This window comes from Nilaparvata lugens, chromosome 1 (genome assembly GCF_014356525.2).
Source record: "Nilaparvata lugens isolate BPH chromosome 1, ASM1435652v1, whole genome shotgun sequence".
Classification (NCBI taxonomy): domain Eukaryota; kingdom Metazoa; phylum Arthropoda; class Insecta; order Hemiptera; family Delphacidae; genus Nilaparvata; species Nilaparvata lugens.
In genome coordinates, this window is record NC_052504.1 from 71607552 (window position 1) to 71629139 (window position 21588).

The window sequence follows — 21588 nt, forward strand, 5'->3', positions numbered from 1 at the left end:
CCTCCAAACAAGTCTCTCGTTCACCGTTTCTCTTCACTTACCTAATTCTCGATTCTCGCTCATTGTTTGCTCATCTTTAATGTGTGTGTGTGTGGTGTGTGTGTGTGTGTGTGTGTGGTGTGTGTGTGTGTGTGGTGTGTGTGTGTGTGGTGTGTGTGTGTGTGTGTGTGTGGTGTGTGTGTGTGTGTGGTGTGTGTGTGTGTGGTGTGTGTGTGTGTGGTGTGTGTGTGTGTGTGTGTGGTGTGTGTGTGTGTGTGTGTGTGTGTGGTGTGTGTGTGTGTGTGTGGTGTGTGTGTGTGTGTGGTGTGTGTGTGTGTGTGTGTGTGGTGTGTGTGTGTGTGTGGTGTGTGTGTGTGTGTGTGTGTGGTGTGTGTGTGTGTGTGGTGTGTGTGTGTGTGTGTGTGTGTGGTGTGTGTGTGTGTGTGGTGTGTGTGTGTGTGTGTGGTGTGTGTGTGTGTGTGTGTGTGTGGTGTGTGTGTGTGTGTGTGTGGTGTGTGTGTGTGTGTGTGTGTGTGTGTGGTGTGTGTGTGTGTGTGGTGTGTGTGTGTGTGTGGTGTGTGTGTGTGTGGTGTGTGTGTGTGTGTGTGTGTGTGTGTGTGGTGTGTGTGTGTGTGTGTGTGGTGTGTGTGTGTGTGTGGTGTGTGTGTGTGTGTGGTGTGTGTGTGTGTGTGTGGTGTGTGTGTGTGTGGTGTGTGTGTGTGTGTGGTGTGTGTGTGTGTGTGGTGTGTGTGTGTGTGGTGTGTGTGTGTGTGTGTGTGTGTGTGGTGTGTGTGTGTGTGTGTGTGGTGTGTGTGTGTGTGTGTGTGTGTGGTGTGTGTGTGTGTGTGTGGTGTGTGTGTGTGTGGTGTGTGTGTGTGTGTGTGGTGTGTGTGTGTGTGGTGTGTGTGTGTGTGTGTGTGTGTGGTGTGTGTGTGTGTGTGTGTGGTGTGTGTGTGTGTGTGTGTGTGGTGTGTGTGTGTGTGGTGTGTGTGTGTGTGGTGTGTGTGTGTGTGTGTGTGTGTGTGTGTGTGGTGTGTGTGTGTGTGTGTGTGTGGTGTGTGTGTGTGTGGTGTGTGTGTGTGTGTGTGGTGTGTGTGTGTGTGTGTGGTGTGTGTGTGTGTGTGTGTGGTGTGTGTGTGTGTGGTGTGTGTGTGTGTGTGTGTGTGTGTGTGTGGTGTGTGTGTGTGTGTGTGTGTGTGTGTGTGTGTGTCGCTGTTGAAATGTACGACTTCAAATGTACTTAATGATAGTTATAATTTGAGATATCTCTAGCTACTATTCAACCTAGTAAGAATATAGATTCACATCTATAATTTGGATGATGACAGTTCAGAGACATTGATTAGCTAAAGTGTCGAGAGTCAGCAGTTATCTCTAAATTTGGGGGATGACCGTGGCAACAGACCTGTGATTTGCTGCTGAATCAGTGTTCAACTAAGTGGTAAATTTACTTGAACATGAGAAAATGCATCAGTCAGTTTTTGCTGAATCGGCGTCCTGATTCACTTACACAATGACTAAGAATGAAAGTGGAATGAGAAGAAAAAATAAAAAGTGGGAAGAAGAGGAGTAGAAGAAGACAATCGTGGAGAAGATAAGAGAGACAAACAAGCTGAGAAGAGAGAGAAGAAAATGTTCTCAGCTGATAATCTTTCATCTGCAACTCAACTCGGACTGCATTGTGGTGGTGGTGGTGGTGGTGGTGTCTGCTGATGAGATTTTCCTCTCGCTGTTGGCGGGAAAAAAGAAGTATTTATCGAGTTTTGTGCCTGTGGTCGGATTATAAGGGATGAGAATAGGAAGACTGGTGGTGGTTATTCATTGGTTGAGGTACTGTACGAGCAACCAATTTATTTTCCCTATCTGCGACCACAACGATTTCAGCCACCCTTCCCCCACCTTCCAATCTCTAAGCCATGCAACAGTCATCGGTACCTGAACTTGATCAGACAGCTGAATTAGGTGCCCCGGGCTTGATAATCTTCTCACTTCCTCACTGTTCTACTCGCTCCCGATTTCTTCTATCTCTATCCTCTTCTTGTTGCAGCAGTCTCCCACTTTACCATATATTTTTTCTTCCCCGATGATAACAGAAAAAAAATTGATCAAGTTTTCCACCCATTTAACCCTAATTCATAACCAGATCCTGTCGAGTAATCTGTATTAACACATTATTCCTGGACACTCAGTTACATTCAATTATCTCACATATCCAGTTATTGAGTAGAGATTATTTCAGATAATCTTGAGTTATTCATTCTTTAAAAGTTGTGGGGAGTGCAATAATTCACTCTTATTCATGAGAATATAACTGAGACAAATCACATATAATATGTTTTCTCAGGATATGTCTGTTTGGATTTTCCAATTCTCAGGATGGCATTCCCATTAATTGCAAGTGAGGTTTCTCTGCAACTTCTCAAATACATTAAAACCATTTTCATCGTCTCCAAAATAATCAATTTCCAGAAATTTGCCTCTTTCAACTCGTGTATACGAGTATTATTCACTAGCAACTCTTATCTCTTCATACTGTCTATTCTCGAAAATTCATGTCATTTCAATTACCACAGACCCAGTTATTGAAGATTTGTGTACAGTATCTTCACATGATTGTCTTTCCCGGACTGATATTTCGGTTGTTTTGACAGTGAAAGTTGCTGAGTGGAGAGTTTGTAAAGCTCAACTTGAACAATTCTACCTTGTATGTATATGTGTGTGTGTGTGTGGTGTGTGTGTGTGTGTGTGTGTGTGTGTGTGTGTGTGTGTGTGTGTTGTGTGTGTGTGTGTGTGGTGTGTGTGTGTGTGTGTGTGTGTGTGTTGTGTGTGTGTGTGTGTGGTGTGTGTGTGTGTGTGTGTGTGTGTGTGTGTGTGTGTGTGTGTGTGTGTATGTGGAAGTGTAGACAACCGCGCGCCGATTGTTAACTGAATGGGAGCTTTTAGTCCCCAAAGCACTAGTGGATACTCCTATCACGTGTTGGTGAAGCATGGAAATTGAACCGAACTGCTATCATGCATTTCCAACTAAACTCGAACCCGATTACCGTTCTTCTCTCTCTGCAAATTATCCTTCCACGTATTTTCTCTACAGCAACCGACCGTTCACTGCTTTCACCAGCCTCCAAACAAGTCTCTCGTTCACCGTTTCTCTTCACTTACCTAATTCTCGATTCTCGCTCATTGTTTGCTCATCTTTAAAACCTCACTGTATTGTATGACTATTGTGTTCTCTTTTCCCTTCCTCTTCCATCCTACTAAAATTAACTTTTGTAATGGTTCCCATCCAACCAGTTTGAAGTAAATATTACCATGGTTATATTATGTTTCTAGTTATAAAACTAAGTCATCAACTAGTTAATCCTCTACCAATAGTTACCAAACTCATTTATTTACATTCAGGTTTTCCTTAATTGAGAATTTTTTCGCCTGTGGTGATGAGCTCATATCCTCTACTTCTTTGAAGCGTCCCTTCCTTGAAGTTCAAGGGAAGCTGTTCCACTCTTTCCATTTAGGTGTAATTAATATTCGATCTCCCATTGAGTTATCTCCTATTAATAATTATAATTAAACGAAGATCCAAATTGAATGCAGTAATTCACCTCGAAGACTTCTGCTACTGCAAATATTGACAACAGTTTAAACAGCAAAGATGGAAATTCGATGACCGCTACTATTCAAAAATTATTTGTCAGCCCGGGAATCGAACCCAATACTTCCTAATTGCTGGTCAGGGAATTAGGAGGTACTGGTTTCGATTCCCGGGATGTGGTAATGAAATGACACGAATTTTCGAGAATAGACAGCATGAAGAGATAAGAGTTGCTTGTGAATAATACGAGTATACACGAGCTGATAGAGGCAAATTTCTGAAAATTGATTATTTTGGAGAAGGTGAAAATGGTTCCATCTTTGCTGTTTACCCTGTTGTAATATTTGCAGTAGCAGACGTCTTCGGGGTGAATTACAGCATTTAATTTGGATTTTCGTTTCATAATAATGATTAATTCATTAGCATTTTAATAATTGCAATATCTCAGTTATTTACATCTGTTATTCCCTATTCCTCCTATCAATAATTATTTCATGAAGAATATGTTCAATTCAAGTTTGTCTATCTTTTGACATGTTTCTAACTATTTTGTCCTATCAACAGTGCTAACACAATGATGATTATTGGATAATAGCAATCTCTTGAAAAAATTTTCCGTCACAATAGTTCTAATTTTTCACTGCTATAACCAAACATATTTAAGCATCTCGAAAAAACCTATCATTTTGATTCTCACTGGGGAAATCAAAGGTTTCAGATGATTAACTTGTGATGTATAAGAATGAGAATGTGGAAGAGAGGGAGTGATTTTGTTTATATGTTCGTGAGAGAGATTTGGTGACTGAGTGTGTTTCTGAGTGAGAGGCGAATGAGAATGACAGTGGATAGAGGGGAGAGCTGGTTCGTACACGTCGTGCATATTCATCAGACTCTACTACACCTGGATGTAATTTCTGAAAGTTTTCCTGTGCCATGTTCTCTCTCCTCGCCTGTAAATTTCCTCTACGGTAATAACTCTCTGATTTGCATTCTCTATCTAGGCCTCTATATAGGTTACATCTATAATAATGCATTCTTATCAGTGCCAGAATACATAAAGTACTCTGAAACTTGACTGAGGGGAGGACTGTTTACAAGTTTCATAGATTTCGGTGTTTATAATTCTATGACAGTTCGGTTGAGTGGAAATCATGACTAGCATAGCAATTCCAACTTTGTTAACACTTCTAGAGTTAGTGATAAATGATTCGTGGGAACCGAAATAATGGTCTCTAAAATATTCATATTTTGAAGCTTTTCACCATTCACATATCTGAAATGAGTGGAAATTCTGACGGTTTAAAAGTCTTTCCTGAGCCCACTCTCGAAAAATTGAATCCATTAGCACTACCATTATCTAGTATCACAATGAATAATTTCAAACGAATACTCCACACACTTAATAAGTTACAAAACATTAATGAGTATACTATTGTCGGATAAGAATAAGTTCTCTGGGAACTTACATTCTCTCTAGATATAAATTAACGGGAATATCCATTGTCACTTGAATTATGATTCGTTTATAATTATTGAACAGTGATAACTCCGAAACATGAACATGATGATTATCCTTGGTAGACGTTCCTACACTAATTAACAGCATAGTCTCATCTTTATAATTGGAATGTTAAAACAATTAAGTAATTTCTTTTTGAAACATAACATGAGAACCAGAAAGGTATCATTCTACACAATAGAAAAAACCATGAAAATATAGAACAATATAATAGATTCAAGATTGATTTATTATATCTGTCGACTGTAGTGGAGTGGAAATAAGTTAATCATAATCATGGGGTTCCTCTACCAAGACAAATACTGTGGACTAACAGGGGTAACAATAACTGAAATTAGAGATGAAGATGATTGATCATCACATTTCATGGGTGTGCAACATCTCTTTCAATGATCATCATCGCTCGTTACTGTGTTGCTTTTTGCAAGGGGTGCAGCCTCACTGCTTGCCTTTCCAATTGCTCTGGTAATATTCTTGAAACGATTGACGGGAGGAAGGGAAGGAATGTGCGGGAGGAGACGAATTTCTTCGCTTTATGGTTCTTTTGTTTCGCGCGGTAGATTAAAGAGGACCGACCGAATTAGGGGGAATTTGAATCCATATTTTACTAGGTTTCCGTTGCTTTTTTGCTCTCATTACTGCACCAAAGTTTGCGCGCCTGTCCGGTCGCCACGCTCCTATCTCGGAATTTAATCCTGAGCCAACAACTTCCCGTCGGCCATATCTCCTGCTTCAAGCACTTGACAATTCTCTCCCACTGCCTCTGATATTTATATTTCTCAATTAGCTGCGGAATGGAGAGAGCAAGAACAACAGCCAACTGAACTTCATGCGCACCAAATCTAAATCGAATATTCGCACTCTTCATTATAACTCTCACCAACAACTTGGATCGCACGCACTACACATACACGCGCCTATCTTTTCGACTCCTACTTCATTCGCTCATTCTCTAGAAAGATTTAAGGTAGTATGTGTGTGAGTCGGTTGGTATCAACTCACACAAATTCTTAATCCTGTGAAACGGCGAATGTAGAAAACTCTTCTATCATCGACTTCCCTCCCAAACGGTATGTGTCCGATTCTATACTGTACTCACGAAAGCATACATACAACTCCCTCTTCTCGACTTATTGGTGTCTATCTCTCTCGCCGCCTCCTGTCCCTCTAACCCCAGCCCACTCCATCCTCTTCCTCATATTAATATGTCATGTATAGCAATGAATTCAGTTTACGATCTGCAATAAATTATTCAAATTGAACGTATTAATCATTCAATATAATAATTTTCTATTCGATCATTGGATAGACTATGATTATCTCAGAAATATATTTATAGAGCGAGGTATCGTGACTTCTCACTTTCCACTCAAATATTAACTGTCCTTTTGTCAGTTAGTCCTGCATGCGAAATTATACTTGTTAATTGGAATAAGGTTTTATACGATTTTCAATAATGCTCATCGATTTTACAATACAATTTTATCAACTTTCACCGACAATCGTGGCGAACTGAATTGAACTTGACAACATTCCATCTTTTACAGACTACATATTCAATATATTGCATTGAACCCGAAGATTATAAATGATATAGGTAAATTATCATAAATTTCCATCTTGATAGGATTCATGGATCCCATATTTACAAATTAATGAATGATACTGTTTATATATGCTCATGCGAAATGGTTTCAATCTCTGGAATAAGACACAGTGAACATTCTAGTTTATTCATTCCATGTTTGCGGTAACTGGAAACCAGCTACATGTCGAACTGGCGTGTTGGCTCCATGTGCTGTACTCTCATGTCGTATTGATGTCATGGAAAAACGATAAAATAAGAGAACAATATGGTATGTTGAGGTTTACTACTAGCTGCTCTCATCAAGTTTACAAAGTTCCAGCTCCCAAATAATATAACAAAGGCGTACCCTGCGACAGACTTATAGGGGCAAATAGGGGTACCGCGACCTGACTCCCCGAGTCAATAAGAGGGTGGAAGCCACTATTTTAAAACCAGCATTTCGTATGCGAATAGATTGGATCCAGAATAAACATGCTCTTGAACAAAATCCACCTACTTGGGCGGAGAAAATACTGACGCGTGATACTGTATTATACAGTTATTTGTGTGTTAGCATGTGAATGAATCTTTGTATTTATTTTTTAGAGTTGAATCAGATCGTGAGAGTTGATCCATTTGAAGAATATAAGCTGGATATGATTCATAAGAGTTGACTCATATTGAGAATATGAACTGTATATGATCCATAAGAGTTTATTCATGCAAAATGAATATCACAGTCAAATCCTTTTAGCAAAATTTCAAAGTGAACTTCAATCAAACACATTAAAACAATCATCCAAACAGTATTCAATGATATAATGATGTTGAGATCATATAGAGTTATGACAATTTTCTTTTTCTTCTATTATTTTATTTTTTCACTCTCTTAGCTTGCTGCTAGTATTTGAAACTGCCTGAATTATTTGAACTCAAATTCAAATTTATAACAACATGATTATCCATGGAGAATGTTCAATCCTATATTGTTCATATAGATTACTACAGAGTATATTGTGTCTTTATCACCTTAGTTGCATACTCAATCAATATGGTAAGGAAGATTCATTCATCCAGTCTTTAAAATGTTAGAGATATCAATATTTATTAATGAATAAATATTAAACCATATTATGTTATGCACCATCGTCATAGAATATGACATCGCATCGCAACTCAACGTAATACCCAACAAATCTTATTACTTTGTATTATCTAAAGAGCTATTTCTGCTACTCGAAAAATATTCACAAATTATCCATTATCGCAGTCAACTATACAATTAAGTATCCCAGAGTTCCCATGAAGTTGCAGTTGGAGTTTCGCAGTAGTGGCGTTTGAAAGATTAACGAACGTTTCTCGAATAACCAACCAACCAACTTCCATTAAATGGACTTTCTCGGACGCTGCCTCCGCCGGGTTTCCGGATCTTAATTATAACAACAGCAGCGGCAGACGAAATAATGCAACGTAATTCCTTATTTTGACAGCTCCAATTTTCTCGGCCAGCTGCTAAATTTATGTTAAGGGCTGGATCGAAAATCCCCCCCCCCACAACTGCCACACCACTAGTAAGTGTGCAATGATATAAAGGGTAATTTGGATAAGACGTAATGGTGGAAAGGGGAATGTTATTAAGGGTGTGAGGGAGAGAGGGGTAAAATGAGGCGTTGTGTTTTTCTAAGCAAAGAAAACGACAGCGCACGTCTTGTATATTCAGCCGGCTTTTCACTGTTGTCGCCCCATCTTTATCCCTTATCGGGTCTGTTCCTGTTTTACACCCTCTATTAGAGAATTTCGTTGCCAATGTCACGTGTCTCTCCGTTGAGACGGGCAGAGTGAGACAGAAGTCAAAGTGACTGAGTGCGAATGAGACAGTCAAAGTGATAATACGTTGAGGAAGGAAACTCGGATAAGAAAAACAGAAGGGTGAATGAGAAAGTGAAAGTGAGCGAGAAAAGAAACGTGCAAAAAGGAGAAAAAGTAATCAAATTGGGAGAGATAGCGGGATTGACAGGAGAGAAAAGATAAACAAAGCTGTTTAATGTAAGTGAGACAGGATGTTGAATTGAAGAAGCAATTTGGAGAGACAGAGATTATGCGAAAAGAGAGTATTTTGTGACAGGAGTGTGAAGAAGAGTAGCCTATATATAGGAGCAAAAGGATTCCAAAAAAGTGGAACAAGAAGAGAGAACGTCGAATGAAGCATCAAGATAAAAGCATAAAAATTGAAAGGCATGACAAGATGAGGGAATGGAAAAGGTTAATAAGCATGAATCAAAGGGGAATTAGAAAATATACGTACTGAGAAAGAAGATAATGGGGAAATAATTCATTAAGAAAAATTCAGAATAAACCGAGAAGAAATTGAAGAAGAACAACAAAACCGAAGAAAGAAGGAAATAGCTACAAGATTATTGAACAGAGTTTGGACAGAAGAGGGAAGAATAGTGAGAATTGATAAAAGTGTGAGTGAGATTGGTGTAGTGAGAGAAAAAAGAAAAACAAGTGGGGTTGTTTAATGCAGCAGCGTTCGTCGCCTCAGTTTGCATTGCATTATCTGGCTGGGCCAAGTTGAGTAGCACCAGCACCATCACCAACATGCTTGCTTATTACGAGGCTGAGATTAATGGTGGCGCACCCTTAAAATAAATAATTAATTCCGTAATTGAATGACAGAATAACAATGTATCTTTCTGGATGGATTAAGTTGAATAATTTGAAAGTTCCAACTTATTATATCTGTTTGGTCGTTGATCATTATTCACTATAATTATAACGGTTTGTGAAGATCAGCATCCATGTATCATCTTATATTAATTTTATCTTGTATTCATAGCTTCTAGTTGATAAAATTAATATTTCCTCATGACTTCTTTTTTCCGAAATTAAGTTGCCTAAAATTTCTATGTTAGTTTATGCCTAGCATTGGAATTGTTTTATTAACAATCAATCCCCTCAAGCAGAGGATATTTAAATTGGATATCAAATAATGAATCACAAAATATTGAGGTTGACAGAAAACAACGAACGCTTGGGAATACTCAAGTATATGACAAAAAAATATAGAAAATTCTCAGAATACCACAGAAGAAAGAATATGATCGAATAATTGCGCCGATTCAAATGTATGAGTTTAACTGATCTCGTAACTTACAAAAACTTTCGAAAATGTTATCACTAAATGAAAGAACATAATATAACATTCATTTCAATAGTTCATTTACTTCCACAAAAAAATTCAATCATCAGTATATTTACTGATATGATGATGATAATAATAATTATTATAAAATCAGGAATTATGATGTCAGGTGATTGTATACTAAAGTTATTGAGATACAGGGTTGCTCCCCCCAAGGCGATGAACGTTTGTTCTTGTCTCTCCCATGAAATTATAAACAATAAATTCAGCTGCTATACCCCCTTTAATTGGAAACACAAAAATATCGTCAGTAGTCATTCTAAACACGATTTCAAGATTTGATTTTGAGCCCTCCAGGAAAAATCAAGGACTGAGTCTTCGTCCAAGCCCCCTAAGTGGACACTCTCGAATGAAAATTATTGTTAGACAGAAAATATAAGAATCAATATCAACACGAAAAATCAATATTATTGAGATAACTATTTTCTCACTTTAATCGGCACCCAAACCTCAACAATCCACCATGTTTATTTTCCATTTCACAGCAGTACAGTACAAATACACAGACTGAAATCTGTATAAATTATTCACTGAATTCAAATGCTCCGTATGATTAGGCTAATCCGGCTAGTCTCTGCTGTATTTTGCATGCTGCCATATTGTCACCTCAAAACAACACTCCACCTGTGCAACCCAGTACCTGAAACCTGACAGTGAAGAGACCCCTCTACTTGGTGAAGACTGGAGGAGACATAGGTATTATTAGAGCAGCTTGCTCACTGCTCAGTGCACAGCTTCCAGGCTTCTGAGCTGAGTAGCCTCGTTGGTCGGTGGCTGATTAATTCAAACAAAACCGATCTGCAACGCAGTATAGTACGCTAGCGCTCGCTTTTCTTGTCCCGTCCTCACGCTCCCAAAAACATAAATAATAGGGAGATTGAAAGAAAACAAACCAGTTGGTAACAGACTTGAATTATCTGATTGCATGGGATAATATTTCGAGATAGGCTATTATTATAATAATCAACGCTGAATCCAAAAACTGCCCCTGAATTAACCTCGAAAATAATAATACACATAGATTTTCTAGCCCTGTTACCCATTAATTTTAAGTGTATGGTAATTGATCTACTTTCTTCTTAGAGAAGAAAATGTTGTCTTGTCACACGAAGTTGATAGCCCTACTCAATCGACAGTGCGAGTTTATTATCCTTGTGCTCTGTGAAATTCTGTCATGGAGAAAAGTGTCAAAGAGTGTATAACCTCAATGAATGGGAATTTTTAACTATACTTATGCTATACTTCAATTATGTTGATGTATCTAAATGATTAAATAAATTCAGTATAATATTCATTTTGTATATAACAGCTTTTCATTTGTATTACAACTGAATTTTCGTTTCATGGAATACATAAGAAACTGGGTATCCGGACTAAAAATCAACCTAGAAAAATTACAATCATACCACACGGTTTAATATTATAACAGATATTATTATTTGTGATAGGAAGGCCTTGAGAGTGAGCTACGATAATTCTCATAAACATCGAGGAACTTCCAGCCTTTTTGTGGGTGAAATTCAAATTTCAAAGTTTTGTAATGACGAGGCTGCTCAAAATGACATAAAGTCTTCAACAAGGCATGGTCAACAAAAAACCCGTAACCACATGATGGCCTTCCTAAATGACTTCCATGCAACTTCATAACCTAGTTTGACTTCTACAACAAAAGAAGTAAGACTGGAGAGACGAAGGGCGAACTAACTAACCACAGAAAAGTTTGTTGTTTTCCCGGATCTCACAAAAAAAACTGAGACTGAAGTTTCTCAAATGCAAATAACTTTCTTGTTTGTGTTTGTTGAGTCACCGCCTACGAATTTATCAATGTGAACTTTGTCACTTTTTCGAAAAAGCATCTGCCATTCCCATTCCTTTCTATCAAAATAATAGAATTCCAAGAACCTCTAGGAGAGTTGAATGAGGATACGATTGAACTTCAAGATTTCATTATCATCCTGTTATTAAAATCTCAGGTTAATCAGGTGGATTTGAAAATTGATAATGTTAGAACTGATGTAAATGTGCGTACAGATATACACGCCTCGAACACGCTCAGCACTCGCTCCGATCATGAACGTTAAGGTGCATTTTCGTTTATGCATAAATTTCTGCAGTCGACAACCTCAACAATCCACCATGTTTATTTTCCATTTCACAGCAGTACAGTACAAATACACAGACTGAAATCTGTATAAATTATTCACTGAATTCAAATGCTCCGTATGATTAGGCTAATCCGGCTAGTCTCTGCTGTATTTTGCATGCTGCCATATTGTCACCTCAAAACAACACTCCACCTGTGCAACCCAGTACCTGAAACCTGACAGTGAAGAGACCCCTCTACTTGGTGAAGACTGGAGGAGACATAGGTATTATTAGAGCAGCTTGCTCACTGCTCAGTGCACAGCTTCCAGGCTTCTGAGCTGAGTAGCCTCGTTGGTCGGTGGCTGATTAATGCATCGTCTCGCTTTTGTCAGTCGGTTCCGACAGGACCTTTCCTTATCGATGCGTCACAGAGAGTCATTTGCATATTCATGGTACCCAGCAGACGGCAGCCACTGCCTCCTAGATATGATTAATTCAAACAAAACCGATCTGCAACGCAGTATAGTACGCTAGCGCTCGCTTTTCTTGTCCCGTCCTCACGCTCCCAAAAACATAAATAATAGGGAGATTGAAAGAAAACAAACCAGTTGGTAACAGACTTGAATTATCTGATTGCATGGGATAATATTTCGAGATAGGCTATTATTATAATAATCAACGCTGAATCCAAAAACTGCCCCTGAATTAGCCTCGAAAATAATAATAATGCACATAGATTTTCTAGCCCTGTTACCCATTTTAAGTGTATGGTAATTGATCTACTTTCTTCTTAGAGAAGAAAATGTTGTCTTGTCACTCGAAGTTGATAGCCCTACTCAATCGACAGTGCGAGTTTATTATCCTTGTGCTCTGTGAAATTCTGTCATGGAGAAAAGTGTCAAAGTGTATAACCTCAATGAATGGGAATTTTTAACTATACTTATGCTATACTTCAATTATGTTGATGTATCTGAATAATTATATAAATTCAGTATAATATTCGTATATAACAGCTTTCATTTTTATTACAACTGAATTTTCGTTTCATAGAATACATAAGAGACTGGGTATCAAGACTAAAAATCAAAAACTACAATCGTACCACACGGTTTAATTGTAACAGATAATTATTATTTGTGATAGGAAGGCCTTGAGAGTAAGCTACGATAATTCTCATAAATATCGAGGAACTTCCAGCCTTTTTGTGGGTGAAATTCAAATTTCAAAGTTTTGTAATGACGAGGCTGCTCAAAATGACATAAAGTCTTCAACAAGGCATGGTCAACAAAAAACGCGTAACCACATGATGGCCTTCCTAAAAGACTTCCATGCAACTTCATAACCTAGTTTGACTTCTACAACAAAAGAAGTAAGACTGGAGAGACGAAGGGCGAACTAACTAACCACAGAAAAGTTTGTTGTTTTCCCGGATCTCACAAAAAAAAACTGAGACTGAAGTTTCTCAAATGCAAATAACTTTCTTGTTTGTGTTTGTTGAGTCACCGCCTACGAATTTATCAATGTGAACTTTGTCACATTTTCGAAAAAGCATCTGCCATTCCCATTCCTTTCTATCAAAATAATAGAATTCCAAGAACCTCTAGGAGAGTTGAATGAGGATTACGATTGAACTTCAAGATTTCATTATCATCCTGTTATTAAAATCTCAGGATAATCAGGTGGATTTGAAAATTGATAATGTTAGAACTGATGTAAAGGTGCGTACAGATATACACGCCTCGAACACGCTCAGCACTCGCTCCGATCATGAACGTTAAGGTGCATTTTCGTTTATGCATAAATTTCTGCAGTCGACAACGGCAAGCATTGTTGACATTTATATTGTTCAAATTTCAAGTGTGTAAAACAGCAGATCAAATAACTTTTTCCTCCACCTCCTATCTAAAGTGCTTACTTTACTCCCTGGAACATAATACAAAAGTGTCACTTTTTCGCTCTCGGGAGGAAAAAACAGGAAAACTCCCTAGAGCGTAAAAGTGACTCCATTCAAATAACATGGGAAGCATCTCTATTTTAAAGAAGTACATTTCAAATAGGTTAGGAGGTCTAAGCTCAGATGAGGAAGCATATAGAGTAGTCATTAAACCAACTAAATTCAACACCTCAACCAGAAATTTGATCAATATATTATGAAATTAATGTTTGTATGCTAAAACTATTACAAATTTCATATCACTATACTAAAAAAATGTATACGTTTTTTCTTATTCCATGTTATTCAAAATACCAGCCAACGAGTATTTCTCATTAACTACTGAAATTTTAAACGGGAACTTAATCATAGCTGTCTGTAATCGTGGCGGCCATTGTTGTTACAACTTTTGCCAACAGATAGCGCTGTCGGCGGAGAACTGTGATTACAAGCCAACTGTTTCTGTTTACTCTTTATTAGATTATGTTGTAACACATTATTTGGTAACGTACGTTTTTAAAAATTATTTTATTTGCAGTTTTAAATGTAGGTGGAGGAATGATGTTGTGTATATCACGAATGAAAAATGTTTTTTCTCCCTCAGGAAAATTGTTGCCCTCGGCTTCGCCTCGGGCTTCAAACTTTTCCCTCAGCGAGAAAAACAGTACTTTTCACTCTAGATATACAAATAACTATTCATTATCTGTCTTTATTAAGAATTGAACATTTCTAATAATATCAACATATTGCCATTTGAAAGTATTGAAAAAGTATAAGCTCAACCTGTCCCATTAAAAAAACATAACTGAACATAATCTTTTAGGTTATGTGAACAATTGGAATCTATCCAATCTGAGATTCTCTACCTGTCGTGGTCGACGACGGCATTTACGCGCAAAGGAAGACCCAGCTTAACTCAAGATGTTACACAAGGGTTCGCTTGAGGTTTTAGATATGTTCGAAGGATGATCGCTCCGCTCTTTTCTCATTCTTGAATTGACTACAACCTAACCTCACAAATGTGAAACCTCCAATCCAGCTGATCGAGTGACAAAACTGAAAAAAATATTCTTACCAGGGGATTGCTGGGTAGCCTAATAATACATTATGTTTATGTGATAAATTTATAATAAATATTATTATGATTATTGCATTTTATGTCTGTCAATGTTTCAAAAGGTGAAAGGTTTGATTTGGAGTTTGGCTTCTTTCTTCTAAATGCTAATATGCCGGTACCTATTATTATAAATGCTTTTATAACTTCATATTATTTGATTTATTAATCAATTAATTATTTTGATAATTTTATTTGCTAACACAAAGATCGTAACTATTAACAAACATTACAAACAAAAACGTAGACCGCGCATGCGAAACTATTGGTTAGTTCGACCTAGGAACTTACCAAGCTCGAGCTCTGTTAGTACACGCTCTTCTCGCGTCCACTCTTGCTCCACCTGCGATCATCAATCGATCTGCTCGAGTGACGATTGCGGAGCAGAGCGAAAGTCTGTACGCACCTTAACAATATCCTTCTCAATAATGATTTGCTACTGCTTCTTAAAATAAATTTATCTTTCACTTATCATTCTCAAGAATGGATATCAGAATACATTATCACTTCACAATATGGATATTGGTTCCTTGCTTGAGTTATTATTGATTGGCACCGTTCGGTTTACTTGCTTATCGCTTGACATTTTTTTCTCTTTCCTCTCTCACTCTATTCTATTATTTTTCTCAATAATAATAATAATAATAATAATAATAATAATAATAATAATATTTTTATAGCTTTTATTGATGGGGTGTGCCTGACGGAAGTTCCACCTCTCCTGATTAATTATATTATTTTAACTGTTAATGGGTCTTACGACTATCATACTTCAGTCGGGGACGATAGTTTCACGTGCAAATCCGATAGCACGGGAGTGACCTGGTCAAAAGCTTTTGGTAATGAGCAGTTTTAAACCGGGGTTGCTACGCAAGCACTCTATCCAACAGATCACATTTTTATTGTTATTATTATAATCACTCAATAATAAGTATTGAGCTGGATAATTTTAAAATTTACATAAATAATTATATCAATTTTCTATCCAAAAACAAAGCATTTATAAAATAATTTTTCTCATTAATAACTTAATAAAAAATACGACATGCCGAATAATTTGGAAAATTGTAATGGCTTGATAGTTAATAACATTTCCTCACTTCTCCATAATTTGAAAAAAACCGTAATGGCTTAGTAGTTGATAATATTTCCTCGCTTCTCCAACATACTAGGATTATTAACTGTTGTAGGGATTGATTGATCGAGTGACTTATTTATGCAGATTACAATATGCATGGGAGGATGAGAGGATCATTGACAATATAAATGTGTGATAATTCGATTGCAGTGAATCAAGGTTGTTCAAATTATTTGGCCATGGAGCAAACCTTTTTGGATTGGTCAATGCATCACTTTTGTAATCAATAACCAAGTGTTATTTTGTATATGCCTATCTATAATCAAGAGATTGGAAATGTTTTCAATCTACTTTGTATTATTGTAGAAAATGTTATTCAACTATTATGAAATTGTGTCCATATGAATGATGATTTGTGTACGGTTTGTTTCAGATCCGATGCCAACGTGGAATGGAGAATGATGAGCAGGGCTGCACGTGTGGTCGCGCGTCGACGTCGACGCCGGTGGCGCTGCGGCTGCGACGCCCGGCCAAGCACGGCACCTGGCTGCTGCTGCCGGTGTGCATATTCATGGCGTCTCTGACGGTGACGCTGGCCATGTGTCCAGCCCGCTGCACGTGCCGCGACGACACGCTGCAGGCCCTTTGCACAGACACCGGCCTCGAGTTCGTGCCAATCCAGCTCAACCCCGACCTGCGACTCATCGACCTGCGCGGCAATCGCATCAGCAACGTCGACTACACGTTGCGCATCTACCAGCACCTGCACACCCTCGACATGTCGCACAACAAGATCGGCTACCTCGGCAAACACAACTTCGAACTGCAGGAGCATCTCATCTTCCTCAACCTCAGTCACAACCTAGTCTCAACTGTCAAAAAGGGCGCGTTCAAAGGCCTCCGCTCTCTGCGAGTTCTTGATTTCAGCTACAATGAAATCCAAGAACTTGAACAAGGCTCTCTACACGAAACCAAGCAGCTTGAAATACTCGACCTGTCACACAACAAAATCACCGCTTTCCATGATGACACCCTATTCAAGAATCTAGAAAAACTCAGAGTGTTGTCACTAGATAGCAATCAAATCTTAGATGTGCCTGGTGCAGTATTCAAAAACCTCCCTGTTCCTTCCCTCGAAATACTAGACCTCTCAGACAATCTAATCGAGAATCTAGACGAAAATGCTTTCCCACCAGTGATATTCAGGAATGTAAAACTGATGAACTTGAGTGAAAATGTGATATCAGACATTCACAGTTCGTGCTTTAATCCGTTACACGCGCTCACATCTCTCGACCTGGGTTACAACAACCTCACATCAGTGCCAACACAACAATTGGCAAAGTTGAACTTGTTGAATGAGTTGGATTTAAGTGGCAATGCGTTTAGGACATTGCAACCCGTAGCGTTTCAAAGTTTGTTTCAGATGAAAGTGCTTCGTCTATCAAGAATGCCGTACCTGCAGCAAATCGATGCGAGAGCATTTGTCGACAACATACACCTCGAGAGGATTGTGATGAATGAGAATCGATTGGTTAGATCACTGCCAAAAAGGGTCTTCCATGGCAATCCTCATTTGATGCATATTTCGTTGAGAGACAACTCTATTTCGACACTGGATGCTTCGTTTTTTCCGTTAGAGCGTTTGAGGTCGTTGGATGTCTCTGGCAATCCGTTCAACTGTAACTGTTCGTTGCTGTGGCTGTGGGAGTTGGCCGAGCAGGAAAGTAATAGGGAGATTTTGTCAGAAGCTACAAATGAAACAGTGGGCAGCAACGAAGAACCTGTTGTGAGTTTGAGTGTAGAAGAGTTGAGATGCGATCAGCCAGAAGCTCTGCATGGAGTTCTGCTGAGTGAAGTGCCGGAATCGGCTGTGCGCTGCGAGGCGACGTGGACGAATGTGGCAGTTGTGACGTCATTTGTGATGGCACTTTTCGCTGCCTTCTGCATAGTTCTGCTGCTGATTGGCACGGAGCGGCGCTCGTGGACCTGCGGCAGGGACAAGGAACAGAGCCACGTGTCAGCCGCGGAGACGCAGCGGCTGGCCGCAGGGCCCATGCCGCCACCCATGGTCATGCTCATGCCTGACAAGCCCGCCTACATGGAGCCCTGGCCCAACATGTCTGTCAAAAACGAGTATATGACTGCCAGGAAAGCGCCGCACATCGTTTATGTCTGAATTGGTCAGCTCGCTTCTTGAGACAAATATAATAATATGTGACACTAATTTACAAGTTAGACTGTGAGCTTTATTGTTGACGTATGTTTGTAAAGGCTAGGTCTAATGGATCAGCTGTGATTGTTGAGAGGAATGGAATGATTATTATAGGAATGTATTATATCACAGCCTCTTCTAATAAGACATTACTGTGATCATAATAATATAAGAAACATATTATGAGCACTAGTCCGTTTCAGTTTCTTCATTCAGTCGAGTCGAACCAGCTTTTATTCTTCAATATGAAATATAATTTCCAACATTATTAATTATTCTATGGATATTGAATTGATTCTATTCCATGGAGTAAGAATAGTCATTTTGCATAGAGTTCGAGCTCAGTTCAGTTCAGTACAAACCTTCATGCTTTTTCAGGCAAACCAAAATTTAACTAATAAAGCAAAACCTCGGTATGGTATTCAATTATCATTAATTCTGGATGAATATCAAGCTCCAACAATTATTAAAAACATAGACTTTGCAAAACGAACACCAAACCAAAATTTTTTCCTGTTTCTTGAATGTTTCTATGCACAAAAATATTCGAATTATTACAAGAGCACACATTCCATTTCTATCAACAATCTTCCTAGAAGAGTCAAGTGCACTTCTACCCTGCTGAGTCCAAAGGCCATTGGAAGCAATATTTAAAAAATAATTAATGGAGTCTATAATGCATTTCAGTCGATATAAGTTAGTACAGAACAGTTCTTGGATTGACAAAAAGTGAATAAATTAAATGTGCGTGAAGTATAATACAATGCTAGAATCTATTATGCCACATGGGAGTGAAGATTGGGTCTTGCGGAATGTTGTTACTGTACTCATCACATCCAAAACAATATTCATCGTTCACTCACTCAAAATTTTAAAGACTTCTGAAATTTCAACGATGAGAAATAAGTTGCAGCAAGAATATTAATAAGCAATGATAGAGAAAAAAACTCAATGATAGCTCTGGTATATGTTAATTCTTTTTGCACCGCATCTCCATTCAATTTCATTTCTAGTCATCATTAGTAAAGAAATAAACAACTCATAATTATCAAGAATGGAAATCAAGATTCTACTATTTTTCATCTTATATCAATATTGAGTTGATTTCCAGCGGTTTTTCAAGTGGTGATGGTGTTCATGAATAGTAATAACATTTCGCATATCGAATTGAACTCAGATTGGTGAACAAATTCATCCATTTTGCAATAAGGGGAGGTGAAAAAGTAAGAAATATATATTTTTGTTAAAGTGTGAATATCTCGGTATGTTATTTCAGTACACTATAGATAGTATATTTATTATTCCCAATGGAGTACTTCACTTAAGTACGTATGAAGTAATAGTATTTGGTGAATTTATATTTATAGTTATAGCCCAATCAGTCCAGTCAAATATTACATGCAACCTGCAAAATATGTAGCTTCTCATTTTATTAGGACATGAGTTCTCGAATTCTCAGATCTTTCAGCCTAGTTATCCCCATAAACTTGGGTTTTCAAACCTCAAGGATATTACTATTTCTGATGCCAGTTGAGTTCTAGATCATAATATAAATATATGAGTAACTACACTCTTCGCAGGTTGTAGCCCTCTTTGTATATGATTTGACCGGGCTGAATTATAGTGCGGCAATTGTGATTTTGTGCAATACGTATGCAAAGGAAACGCCAGTTATAAAATTTAATTCTGAATTGTTATACACTCATATTGACTTCAATTTGACTAGAATTTTTCTACTTCTTGATATTTGTCAACAAGTAAATTTTAAAAGATGCTGTTAAAACTTCATGGCAAGCTATTTTCTTATATTTGTGTGTGTCATTCTGAGTTAATCGGATTTATGCTTTTGATTAGCTGAATCCCAGTATGTGAAATCTCTGAATTTTTGATTATTCTCAATCAATCGCAGTAAAATATGAAGAATGAATCACAGTATTTCTAATCAACAGGGATCAATTTAGAATCAGAAGATGATATTAGTTCCTCAGAGTAAAATTTGTCTTGAGCATGCTTCTCAAATTAAATCTTCTTGAACTGCTATTCCCCAGATTTTAGGAAAATATACTCTCAATAACTATAATTATTTGACGTTCTCAAATAATTAAAAAAGATGGGTTTTCGTAGCTATATAATATTATTCATTTGATGCTAATATACCTGTTTCTAATTGTTTTGATAATGAGTCATTGAGCTCGTTATTTGGATGAGCATGATAAGAGAATCTTTTCAAATTTCTGGAAAACGTGATGTATGCTTCTCCAACTAACCAAATCAAGTTTAGACATTTAACATCAATCATTTAATTTTTCCAATTATGAGACATGTTGTTTTTGAGTCATATTCGATGTCACATCGCTTAGATATCATACAAATGAATACATTGCAATATAATTTGAAGCATGATTTCAAATTATGCATCGAAATCGCATTTAGAGGAGCTGATGTCAAACTCATTTGATAACAGATCACCTTCCAAAAAAGTTGAATGAATAATATAATCGTAGCCAAACTACTCTATCACTTGTATCTATGATCCAAATTTTTCTAACTAGGATAAGACTGTAATGTGCAGTATTTATCATTCATCTGTGAGAAGATGTTTATGTAATTGTAATTTTTATGAATTATGGAAAAAAATGAATATAATTCACGTGAAGACTGATGCCTTTGTTATGTCTATTATGGAGGTTATAGAATAACTTTTTAAATGTGTACATTGTACAAGTAATATATCGGAACTTGAGTTTTGTGAAATAAGATTGTAGTTATTATCCATCCTGAAATGAACATAAGAAGAAACTGCGGAGTTCCGTTGTTCAAATTATGTAATGAATTGTTTGTTATTCTATGAACATTGTTTGAATTTTATTTACCATTATCAAAATAAATTCTTGCTCGATTTTTTCCATTTATTGTCTTGTAACAATTATTATTCCACCCTTCTTCTCAATTGATTATTATGAGCATCAAAGAGCAGTATAATAGAAAGAGGATTCCTTCATTCATCCTTTGATTGGGAAAATAACAATATTATGAGTTGAACTGAAGGCTTTTGTCTAAGGCTCAGCAATCACCTACAAGCACAGATACAACTCACCCTATCTGTCCTTCAAGTTCAGAATCAACATGTATTATTTTGTTACAGTACTTAATATTATTCTCGAAGATAATTGCCATATTAAACACATTACCAGTTTTCAACGTTATCAATCTTATTTCAAGATACTATTGACCGCATGAATTTGAGGTTGTACAACAATATTCCATCAAGATATTCAGTTCAGTGGATAATTCTCTGACGGAG

The 21588-nt window shown here is 37.5% G+C and overlaps 1 protein-coding gene across 1 annotated transcript in view; it reads left to right on the top strand.

Annotated features, from left to right (window-relative positions):
* Positions 1-21196, top strand: part of LOC111056947 (chondroadherin-like) — a 100513-nt gene extending 79317 nt beyond the window's left edge. Inside the window, exon 3 of the mRNA XM_039441854.1 lies at positions 16503-21196. Within this exon, the coding sequence (XP_039297788.1) occupies positions 16521-18248 (1728 nt within the window). The 5' untranslated portion in view covers positions 16503-16520 and the 3' untranslated portion in view covers positions 18249-21196. The remainder of the gene's footprint in view (positions 1-16502) is intronic.
* Positions 21197-21588: the final 392 nt, after the last annotated feature.